Source organism: Leptodactylus fuscus, unplaced genomic scaffold, assembly GCF_031893055.1.
Source record: "Leptodactylus fuscus isolate aLepFus1 unplaced genomic scaffold, aLepFus1.hap2 HAP2_SCAFFOLD_98, whole genome shotgun sequence".
Taxonomy (NCBI): Eukaryota; Metazoa; Chordata; class Amphibia; order Anura; family Leptodactylidae; genus Leptodactylus; species Leptodactylus fuscus.
This window is the reverse complement of record NW_027441034.1, coordinates 250,861-263,934: the sequence shown is the minus strand read 5'-3', so window position 1 is coordinate 263,934 and position 13,074 is coordinate 250,861. Positions and strand designations below refer to the sequence as shown.

At 47.9% G+C, this 13,074-nt stretch overlaps 1 protein-coding gene across 1 annotated transcript in view; it reads left to right on the top strand.

The window, feature by feature from the left end:
* LOC142189054 (Golgi pH regulator-like) overlaps nt 1-13,074 on the top strand; it is a 31,422-nt gene that overhangs the window by 16,142 nt on the left and 2,206 nt on the right. Inside the window, 7 exon segments of the mRNA XM_075262119.1 lie at nt 5,411-5,478; nt 5,481-5,519; nt 6,336-6,424; nt 8,060-8,152; nt 10,163-10,258; nt 10,850-10,939; nt 11,971-12,036. Coding sequence (XP_075118220.1) covers nt 5,411-5,478; nt 5,481-5,519; nt 6,336-6,424; nt 8,060-8,152; nt 10,163-10,258; nt 10,850-10,939; nt 11,971-12,036 — 541 coding nt within the window.

Below are 13,074 nucleotides of genomic sequence, written 5' to 3'. Positions count from 1 at the left end.
ATAATACTACCTCCTATGTACAAGAATATAACTACTATAATACTACTCCTATGTACAAGAATATAACTACTATAATACTGCTCCTATGTACAAGAATATAACTACTATAATACTACTCCTATGTACAAGAATATAACTACTATAATACTACTCCTATGTACAAGAATATAACTACTATAATACTACTCCTATGTACAAGAATATAACTACTATAATACTACTCCTATGTACAAGAATATAACTACTATAATACTACTCCTATGTACAAGAATATAACTACTATAATACTGCCCCTATGTACAAGAATATAACTACTATAATACTACTCCTATGTACAAGAATATAACTACTATAATACTACCTCCTATATACAATACTATAATACTGCTCCTATATACAAGAATCTAACTACTATAATACTACCTCCTATGTACAAGAATATAACTACTATAATACTACTCCTATGTACAAGAATATAACTACTATAATACTACTCCTATGTACAAGAATATAACTACTATAATACTACACCTATGTACAAGAATATAACTACTATAATACTACTCCTATGTACAAGAATATAACTACTATAATACTGCTCCTATGTACAGGAATATAACTACTATAATACTGCTCTTATGTACAAGAATATAACTACTATAATACTGCTCTTATGTACAAGAATATAACTACTATAATACTACTCCTATATACAAGAATATAATTACTATAATACTGCTCTTATGTACAAGAATATAACTACTATAATACTACTCCTATGTACAAGAATATAACTACTATAATACTACACCTATGTACAAGAATATAACTACTATAATACTACTCCTATGTACAAGAATATAACTACTATAATACTACACCTATGTACAAGAATATAACTACTATAATACTGCTCCTATGTACAAGAATATAACTACTATAATACTGCCCCCTATGTACAAGAATATAACTACTATAATACTACTCCTATGTACAAGAATATAACTACTATAATACTACTCCTATCTACAAGAATATAACTACTATAATACTGCTACTATATACAAGAATATAACTACTATAATACTGCTCTTATGTACAAGAATATAACTACTATAATACTGCCCCCTATGTACAAGAATATAACTACTATAATACTACTCCTATCTACAAGAATATAACTACTATAATACTACTCCTATGTACAAGAATATAACTACTATAATACTACTCCTATGTACAAGAATATAACTACTATAATACTGCTCCTATGTACAAGAATATAACTACTATAATACTGCCTCCTATGTACAAGAATATAACTACTATAATACTACTCCTATCTACAAGAATATAACTACTATAATACTACTCCTATGTACAAGAATATAACTACTATAATACTGCTCCTATCTACAAGAATATAACTACTATAATACTACTCCTATGTACAAGAATATAACTACTATAATACTACTCCTATGTACAAGAATATAACTACTATAATACTACCTCCTATGTACAAGAATATAACTACTATAATACTACACCTATGTACAAGAATATAACTACTATAATACTGCTCCTATGTACAAGAATATAACTACTATAATACTGCCCCCTATGTACAAGAATATAACTACTATAATACTACTCCTATCTACAAGAATATAACTACTATAATACTGCTCCTATCTACAAGAATATAACTACTATAATACTACTCCTATGTACAAGAATATAACTACTATAATACTGCCCACTTGTGTTTGTTAGGGAGGGTGTTATTATATTTTTTTATAATTTCTGTAACTTTTGTCTGACCTTCTCTCCTCTGTACTTGTGCGCACTTTATATCTGCTGTCTGTCTGTGTTCGGCCTAGTAGATAGTTTGATACTTACATGTTAGATATCGCTCTCTCCTCATTATAAATACCACCGCCTCCATGTTACCTCAGTTCCTATATATATATTATAGCTATTATAGACATGTTCACCCCACACATCTTGATTTGTTCTTCTCCTTGTCTAGTATTTTCCATCTATATATCTCTGATTCCAGTCTGATATATCTCCATAGTAGAGAAGATCATTACCTGTAATCGGTGGCATTGTATTGTATTGAGTGTATTATATTAGTATACTAGCAGGAGGACGCGGCTTCGCTCGGGTATAGGCCCCATAAGAATCAGCTCCGGTCTATTTTGTATGTGGTTTGTGAGTTGTTTAAATACTTTCATTGTATAAGCATGCTGATATCCGTTATGGCCGTCCACTATAGGTCCAGTCTATTTATGGAAACTTGGTGAATTAAATGTGAAGCTATATTGGCTGATCCACGTCATATGATTGAATATTTAAGGACCTGCAAATTGCTATTGACTAATACAGGTTATAAGTAGCTTGCTTGCTATGGAAACCTGGAGTAAAGCTGTGTGTATGTGGAGACTAAGCACCTGCGCGCTTCTATTGGCTGATAAGAGACATGTGACCGTGTGTTTGGCAGTTGGAATATGAGTGAAAGACTTGCAGGTTTGTATTGGCTAATGCAGGTCATTGTTTTGGGAATACTGTATCTGAGGAGCGGTACATCTGAGAGAGCTGAGACCCGGCCTAAAACCTTCCCGCGCACCTGATGTATCTGTGTGGCAAATTTGGGGAACATTGGTCCAGTTGTTTGGTCGCGCATAGAGAACAGACAGGAACTCCTTTTTATATGTCTATACAGTAGATATCATTGTGATGTTTGTCCTTGTAGTCCCCGTACCGTATGTATCTTACCCTCTCTCTGTAATACGGTGTATATACACTACATGCTCATTACATTCCCTTCTTACATGGCGTTCACTATCTGCAATGCTGAGTCCTGGAAACCATCAGCATGCAGGCTAGCTATTGTTGTTGGATCATATTATAACGTTTTCTAGTACTACTGTGATATAACATTTTTATGACTGGCTTGGCAGCAGCGACCTGGCACTGGTGGCGCTAATGTTCACACCTATATACGGTATATATATGTCAGTCTGTGTCCAGGCCGCCCTCATTTATTAATATTATAAGTTATTATTATTATTATTAGACCAATTATGTGATTGTATTATTATTAGTTAATGGCAATAATTTATATTCTGTATACATTCTATTATTAATATTCTATATTACTAGTTAGTTATTACTTGTATATTATAAATGACTAGCAATACCTGCGACTTCATCCGCGACCCCCTCCCCCCTGCGCGACCCACCCTGGCTCCCCCCCCCCACCTCATGACCCCGGCACCCCGCCTTCTAACCCCACGATTCCAGCCTCTGACCCCCCCTTTCTCCCCCGCGACCCTAACCACGCCAACCCCCTCCCCCCCCACGGCCCTCCCGTGTGCCTAGTGCTCAGGTTTGCATAGGGTCTGCATACTGTGCTGTGTTATGCATGCTTCATGGGTAGATGGCGGTTTGGTGAAGTGTGTTCCAGTTCTCCCTTCCTCTTCCCACCACTGGGGCCCCGGCGGACTCACCGATTCTCACTGCGCGCCGGGCTCCACCGATGGCGGCATGCCTGGCAATCTGCATATTCGACACTATTTCCTTCGTCTCGCTCGGCGGCCGGCTCGAGCCTCCACAGCTCCGCCCCCTCCATTGTGTGCTCCAATCAGAGAGCAGCGCAAAGGCCTACGATGATGTCATCTCAGGTCCTTCAGCCTCTGCTGACCGTGCTTTCGGTGCTCGCAGTTGGCAAACCCAGCGACATACGGGGACGGTAAGGTGCCTATGTTTCATTCTGTGCGCCATTCTAGGCAGGCGTCACATTTCACTGTAATCTGTTTGGCCGTGATTGCGGAACAAACCTCCAAACACACAAACTCTCACCTGTATAATATTATTGGGATTATTATATGTCATTATTCTCTTCTGCTTCCCCTCCCGCCCCCCCTTATATTGGGGATATGACGGCTCCTGATCTCCATGTGACCTCATTAATACTAATCACCGCCATCCCCTCCCCTGCCTGTCCCGCTGTGTGTGACTGATGACACCTGTTATTATTGGGATTATTATATGTCATTATTCTCTTCTGCTTCTCCCCCCGCCCCCCCCTTATATTGGGGATATGACGGCTCCTAATCGCCATGTGACCTCATTAATACTAATCACCGCCATCCCCTCCCCTGCCTGTCCCGCTGTGTGTGACTGATGACACCTGTTATTATTATTGGGATTATTATATGTCATTATTCTCTTCTGCTTCTCCCCCCGCCCCCCCCTTATATTGGGGACATGACGGCTCCTGATCGCCATGTGACCTCATTAATACTAATCACCGCCATCCCCTCCCCTGCCTGTCCCGCTGTGTGTGACTGATGACACCTGTTATTATTGGGATTATTATATGTCATTATTCTCTTCTGCTTCTCCCCCCCCCCCCCCCCTTATATTGGGGATATGACGGCTCCTAATCGCCATGTGACCTCATTAATACTAATCACCGCCATCCCCTCCCCTGTCTGTCCCCGCTGTGTGTGACTGATGACACCTGTTATTATTGGGATTATTATATGTCATTATTCTCTTCTGCTTCTCCCCCCGCCCCCCCCCTTATATTGGGGATATGACGGCTCCTGATCTCCATGTGACCTCATTAATACTAATCACCGCCATCCCCTCCCCTGCCTGTCCCCGCTGTGTGTGACTGATGACACCTGTTATTATTGGGATTATTATATGTCATTATTCTCTTCTGCTTCTCCCCCCGCCCCCCCCCCTTATATTGGGGACATGACGGCTCCTGATCTCCATGTGACCTCATTAATACTAATCACCGCCATCCCCTCCCCTGTCTGTCCCCGCTGTGTGTGACTGATGACACCTGTTATTATTGGGATTATTATATGTCATTATTCTCTTCTGCTTCTCCCCCCGCCCCCCCCTTATATTGGGGACATGACGGCTCCTGATCTCCATGTGACCTCATTAATACTAATCACCGCCATCCCCTCCCCTGCCTGTCCCCGCTGTGTGTGACTGATGACACCTGTTATTATTATTGGGATTTGTGTCCACGTTATCAGGGTTTTGGTTATTACGGCCCTTCTGCTAATTCCAAGTTCCTGTTTCTCATGAGATGACCTGTCCTAGTCGTATGTAGCCTTTTCTATGTCCTATCTGTTCCTGGGAAAGCTGGGTGCCAATATGGCTGCCTTTCTGCTCTCTCCCTATTAGTACGTGACATCTTAGCGGTTACCCCGGTGCAGAGCGCGCTCTCGTCTTAGGATTTTCTTCTTCTGGTTCTGAGTCATTTGCCTTCGATCTGGTTCTGAGATTGGAGCAGTTTTTCTCCGTTGCAGTTCGGTCAGTCCGGTGCAGCGTCCTCCTATAGTGCCGAATACTTCACCCCTCACTCTTCTGCCCGCAGGATAGCCATGGTGCGGAGGAATATGTTCCAGCGAGGAGAAGTGCAAAACCGACCGACCGGATTCTGGGGATGATCAAGAGCGTGACGTCATCGGCCCCCGGCAGTGAGAGTATCCGCACAGGAATATATCGGGGGCTTGTAGGGGGGGCATAAGGGGACACCATTGCAGATATTTAAAGGGGTGGTGCCATTAAGGACACAGCACAGGGGATCTGACCCCGGGTACCCCAGTGATCAGGAGAATGGGGGAGCCAAAGTGCTCCTAAAGCCTTCATGTGAATGGCGCTCCAGTGGGCACCGTCCCCAATATCTGGCCCCATAGCAGTGAATGGAGCGCCAAGCACAAGCACATGGGGGGAGGAGGGGGGGGGGCATTCACAAGGAGGCCTTAGGGGACTGTTCAGTCCCTTGTTCTCCTCTTTGTAAGGGCCGCAGTTATCGGGGATTGCTTATAAGTGTCCCTAATGCCACAACCCCTTTAAAGGAGTCTTCCAAGCACTAACTCATAGGTCAGAATGGAGGTCCGAGGGGTGACATTGCGGGGAGATCTAGCCCCAGACCCCCTGCATGCTGTGATGAATATTGATTTGGGGTTATTACTCCCGGGGCTGGTCCCGGCCCTCCGCTGTGTAGCAGGTGAGGGCAGTATGTAATGCGGCAGGTACAACATCTGCGCCCACGGCCATACAGCGCCATACTATTACTGAGCGGTCACTGTATGCTCTATGCCGTGTAGTAGTACAGTACAGTGCAGGGCGGGAAGGGTTAATGACCTCTCATTGGTGATCAGATATCCATTGTAGAAGTTTGGGGTTAGCTCTGCTACATCTGTCTATCACAGGCCGCCCCTGATCTAGTGCACCGCGCGTTTCTCACTGGGCCGGGGACGACCTGCTGTCACTTTTGCCTCCTTCACTCTCCTCAGACCTGTCTCAGATCCAGCAGGAGGTGGATGCGTTAGAAGAATTGAGTCGCCAGCTCTTCCTGGAGACCGCGGACCTTCACGCCACTAAGGTACGGTCCTGTCTGCTCCGGTAATAGCCCCCATGTGGGCCGCGGTGTACCTCCTGTTACCAGGGGGCTATGACAATACCCAGTGGGCAGCGTGGACATTCACTGGTGGGGGCGAGACCTAATGGGATGGAGATGAGTCCTAAACCTGCTCATGGTGAGACCTACAAAGACTATGGGGGTACTCCGATAACGGGCTTGTACCGCCATACAATGGAAGGCTCACACTACTGTTATCTCATGTATGTTCCTGCATCTGTCACAGGATGAGAACAACGGACATTAAAGAGAACCTCCCACATCCTCTGACACTGGCGGTGTTATATACTGCTCTATTATATATTATATACTGCTATACTATTATATACTGCTCTATTAGAGTGTTGGCCAAAAGTATTGGCCCCCCTGCAGTTCTGTCAAATAATCCTCGTGTTCTTCCAGATAATGATTGCAGTCACAAATTCTTTGGTATTTTCTTCATTTATTTTGACTTCAATGGAAAACCACAAAAAGAATTGTCAGAAAGCCAAATTGGATATAATTCCACACCAAACATAAAAAAGGGGGTGGACAAAAGTATTGGCACTGTTTGAAAAATCGTGTGATGCTTCTCTAATTTGTGTAATTACCAGCACCTGTTACTTACCTGAGGCACCTAACAGGTGGTGGCAATAACTAAATCACACTTGCAGCCAGGTGAAATGGATTAAAGTTGACTCCACCTCTGTCCTGTGTCCTTGTGTGACCACATTGAGCATGGAGAAAAGAAAGAAGACCAAAGAACTGTCTGAGGACTTGAGAAGCAAAATTGTGAGGAAGCCTGAGCAATCTCAAGGCTACAAGTCCATCTCCAAAGACCTGAATGTTCCTGTGTCTACCGTGCGCAGTGTCATCCAGAAGTGTAAAGCCCATGGCCCTGTGGCTAACCTCCCTAGATGTGGACGCAAAAGAAACACTGACCAGAGATTTCACCGCAAGATTGTGCGGATGGCGGATAAAGAACCTCGACTAACATCCAAACAAGTCCAAGCTGCCCTGCAGTCCGAGGGTACAACAGTGTCACCCCGTACTATCCAGCGTCAGCGTCTGAATGAGAAGGGACTGTATGGTAGGAGACCCAGGAAGACCCCACTTCTTACCCACAGACAGAAGCCAGGCTGGAGTTTGCCAAAACTTACCTGAGAAAGCCAAAACTGTTCTGGAAGAATGTTCTCTGGTCAGAGGAGACAAAAGTAGGAAAAGGCCTCAACATAGAGATTACAGGGAAAAAAGAAGAAGACGCCCCCTACAGTCAGACATGGCGGAGGGCCCTGATGGTTTGGGGTTGCTTTGCTGCCTCTGGCACTGGACTGCTTGACCGTGTGCATGGCATTATGAAGTCTGAAGACGACCAACACATTGTGCAGCATCATGTAGGGCCCAGTGTGAGAAAGCGGGGTCTCCCTCAGAGGTCAGGGTCAGGTATAGCCTTCTCCCTGCTGTCCAGGTCTTCACCAGTGGGTGGCAGTATAGCAAAGGAGACTGAGTTTGCAGGAGAGGTCCCTATACAGTCAGCTGCCCGAGGGGGAAGGAGACTGATTCTGTCTGATCTGCCCTGCAGTGTTTTATATACTGACACTCTGTTTCTTCCCTCTGCAGGAGCGCATTGAATATTCCAAAACCTTCCAGGGGAAATACTTCAACTTCTTGGGTTACTTTTTCTCCATATACTGCGTGTGGAAAATCTTCATGGTAAGATATACCGGCCGTTAGGTAGAATTCTAACTTGCCGAACCCCAAAGTCTAAAGCTCCAGACGTGCACCGGATTTATTGTCCTGAATCCAGCACTGTGATAAATCTGGTGTAGTATAAGACTGTCTAGTCTAAGTGTAGGCTTTCTAACCATTGTCTGACCTGTAACATTACCTTTAACTTGGCATCTCAGGATCCTTAAAGGAATGTTTCAGCAAAGTCAGATGCCGTAATATGTAAACCCTGCAGGATGGCGCAGATTTATCACAGTGACTGATTCACTTTCATGTAACTTTACATCACCTGTTGGGTAGGTTACTTTAGTGTGATTAAGTCACGCCCTTTCCCTCTAAGCCACACCCCCTTGTCAATCCAGGTGCAAAAACTTATAATATAATAAATGTTGCTCCAGACGTGTGCAGGGTTTGGATCTCTCTGAATAGTAACCTGTGCCCTGCTGTGCTATACATGATGGGGGGCTGAGAGGGTAGAGCATGGCAAAGGGGTTCGATTGTGGCGCCCCCTAAGCCCTGCACCAGGAAAAACAAACGATATCAGATCTGCCTGGGCTGTGACATTGCTCTTACATTACCGGTAACTACTAATGGTCAGTACAGTGGATGAATGACCCCTCCCCACACCCATGTACCCGGCTCACAGACCCCTCCCCACACACCCATGTACCCGGCTCACAGACCCCTCCCCACGCACCCATGTACCCGGCTCACAGACCCCTCCCCACGCACCCATGTACCCGGCTCACAGACCCCTCTCCACACACCCATGTACCCGGCTCACAGACCCCTCTCCACACACCCATGTACCCGGCTCACAGACCCCTCCCTACACACCCATGTACCAGGCTCACAGACCCCTCCCCACGCACCCATGTACCAGGCTCACAGACCCCTCCCCACGCACCCATGTACCAGGCTCACAGACCCCTCCCCACGCACCCATGTACCCGGCTCACAGACCCCTCTCCACACACCCATGTACCCGGCTCACAGACCCCTCTCCACACACCCATGTACCCGGCTCACAGACCCCTCTCCACACACCCATGTACCCGGCTCACAGACCCCTCTCCACACACCCATGTACCCGGCTCACAGACCCCTCCCCACGCACCCATGTACCCGGCTCACAGACCCCTCTCCACACACCCATGTACCCGGCTCACAGACCCCTCCCTACGCACCCATGTACCAGGCTCACAGACCCCTCCCCACGCACCCATGTACCAGGCTCACAGACCCCTCCCTACACACCCATGTACCAGGCTCACAGACCCCTCTCCACACACCCATGTACCCGGCTCACAGACCCCTCCCTACGCACCCATGTACCAGGCTCACAGACCCCTCCCCACGCACCCATGTATCCGGCTCACAGACCCCTCCCCACGCACCCATGTACCAGGCTCACAGACCCCTCCCCACGCACCCATGTACCCGGCTCACAGACCCCTCCCCACGCACCCATGTACCAGGCTCACAGACCCCTCCCCACGCACCCATGTACCAGGCTCACAGACCCCTCCCCACGCACCCATGTACCAGGCTCACAGACCCCTCCCCACGCACCCATGTACCAGGCTCACAGACCCCTCCCCACGCACCCATGTACCAGGCTCACAGACCCCTCCCCACGCACCCATGTACCCGGCTCACAGACCCCTCCCCACGCACCCATGTACCCGGCTCACAGACCCCTCCCCACGCACCCATGTATCCGGCTCACAGACCCCTCCCCACGCACCCATGTACCAGGCTCACAGACCCCTCCCCACGCACCCATGTACCAGGCTCACAGACCCCTCCCCACGCACCCATGTACCAGGCTCACAGACCCCTCCCCACACACCCATGTACCAGGCTCACAGACCCCTCCCCACGCACCCATGTACCCGGCTCACAGACCCCTCCCCACACACCCATGTACCCGGCTCACAGACCCCAGACCCAAATCCTAACCCTTCTGACTACCAGTCTTTCCTTTCTCTTCAGGCCACAATCAACATCGTCTTTGATCGAGTTGGTAAGACCGACCCCGTCACTCGAGGGATTGAGATCACGGTGAATTACCTGGGCATACAGTTTGATGTAAGGGCTGAGTCGCTGCTGTATAGCGGTATTCTATAGAAATGTGTTCACACTGTGCGGTAGTATTGTCAGTGCGGCTGGAAAATGCAATTACTAATACAAGGAGGCCATAATGGGGCAAATCTATCGGTCCGGCCTGACTGCCGCTCTGAGCCGGTGCAGGACGCGCCTTCTCATACATGTGGCGTATTGTCTGCCGGGCTGCGGAGAAATGGCCGCCGGTCACTTCCCCATCAGATAGGCCAGATTTCTGGTTGGTGATAAATCTGCTGACCCCGACCTCTGACCCTCACAAAGCTGCCCATTTCTCAGTCACGTGGCCTGTTCACAGCTCAGTCCCACTCAAGCAAATGGGTTGCAATACCAAACATGGCCACTATTATAATGTACGGTGCGTATGGTGCAGCGCTCACCCAAACCCTGTAACCTCTTCCAATAATTGATGGTCGGGGTTCCCCGATGTTGGCGCCCTGCTGATCTAAGGATAGGTTATCGATCTATAAGGCCTGAGGAGCCCCTTTGAGGACTTGTCCGCACTTATTGTTTCCTGAGTAGAAGAATTCCGCTGACATGATCTTCGTCTCTGTTCAGGTGAAGTTCTGGTCGCAGCACATTTCCTTCATCCTAGTGGGGATCATCATCGTCACCTCCATCAGGGGGCTGCTCATCACTCTGACTAAGGTAAGACCCCCCCTGTAATCTGTCATGTGGGCGTGGCCCTGTGTATGTACAGCCATAGGGAGACCCATGCGCATGTCTGTATGATGGGATGTACATACCTCCCCCTAGTGGTGGCGATGGGCAGCAGATATTATTGTACAATGTGCAGATGCAGAAAGGGATTATGGGACTTGTATATTGGTGGCCCGTCCTTAGGATAGGACTGGCGGGTGTCGGACACAGGGACAGATTATTGAAGAGGCCACAGCTCTCATGAACCCGATGATGTCACATAGCACAGCAGCAGCTCAGTCCCATTCAAGTCCACTCTATAATGTACGGCACTGTGCTTGGTAGTAAAGAGGCTGCATCAGTCACCTGAACACTGTGGCTGATCTGTGGGGGTCCCGGGGGCCAGACCCCTCCCAATCACATGTTGATGACCCAGCGCTCTGCGAGCACCATCAACATGGCTGCAAATATCTACTGTATATAAGGAGACGTGACGAGGAGGCGCCTGGTACTGTAAGTGTAAGCCCAGTACCGGCCCCTCACGGCCTCCTCTATTAGCTGTGTCCCCGCTCTTAGGGCCTCGGTCTCCCATAAATTAAGGTGAAGTGTCTCGTCCTGTCCTGTCCTGTATCCACCACAAGTCGCCCCCTCTCTGTGACCTCTGAATGACGGGGGGCCGTGCCGTCCACCCATATTATACTCAGCCTTGGCAGATAGGTGGAGGGAACGAACCAAAATGGAGGTCACCGCACCCCCTGAAGGTACAGTGCACCAAACTGTCCTGAGGTTAGGTCACCCCTATAATATTAGCTACACATAATAGATGGCTACGTTACGTCACCGCGTCCTAAAGCGATAGGGGCCTTATAAACTTTACCCTGCCCAGATAGGCATGTGACTAGGAGAGAGAATTAGGAGATAAGCGGCCCCCACTGACCACGCTTATCCTGAGGAATCGGTTACTATTGGGCTGGGTGAATCCTACAAGTCCCTTCTTCTTCTTCCTTCGGGTTACTGATGCGACTTCTTGTTCCTTCTAGTTCTTTTACGCCATCTCCAGCAGTAAATCCTCCAATGTGATTGTTCTTCTCCTGGCGCAGATCATGGTGAGTAGCGTTGTTACCCCCCCTAGTGGTTGTGTCCGGTCACTGCACCATCACATAACGGAGCGACGTTTGCTCTGGACTAGCGCCTGCGGTCGGACCCTGTGCGCCTGCGGTCGCAGTGATTGTGCAGAAGGGGTGTTTTTTCAGCTGTATAGGAGAAAGCCCTAAACTATACAACGCACCGCCGCAAGAACAATCCTCCTAATGACATGGTAAGTGGGGGAGACGCCGCCTGTCACCTTATAGGGGATTTCTAAGACCGGCTGTGCTGTGTATATGGTGTGCAGCGCTCACACTGACCCTATAAGCCGGGCCCCATCAGTCTAACATTCATGGCCTATCCTAAGGACGGGTCTTCAACTGAATGATTGTAGAAAACCCCTTTAAGACCCGTCTGCCTGACTGTAGGGTCTGTGAGAATAGAGGGAGCGGCACATATATGGCATCCGTGTACAGCCAAGGACCCTATAGAATAGACAGAACAAGCTGCAAATACGGCAGAGATAGGATCAGGTTTTACGGATCAATCTGATGGGCCGCACACAGATCCGTAAGACCTCCCGCCATGTGTACAGGGCTATAGAAGCGAATGGTCTGAGATCATGGCTAGCACATGTAAAGATCACAGGTGTGCATGGAGACTTATTCTATGCTGTGTTGGTCTATAGGAAGCCGCGCAGCTGTGTGAGCAGGGATCGGGCCGCGCAGGGTATAGATGAGATGGTTTATAGTCGCTGACGGCGAGCGAGGTTACTGCGCACTGAGTTATTGCTGAACCCCAGTGTAGCGTCTGAGTCTACAATGGAATAGTGAACATAAGGCGCAGTATGGCTCCAGTAGGTGGCGCTGCAGGGTCCATGGAGAGACTACCTATACCTCACCTATAGGCACCCCTCACCCGTATCCAGGACGCAGCGCCACCTACTGCATCCTCAGTGTATCAGGCAGTACCTAATTTAACCCCCTCTATTCTAGCAGCTCCCCCTAGTGGTGTCTCCTGAGCCCCAATGGGATCTTTTAACTCTATAAATTCTGCAG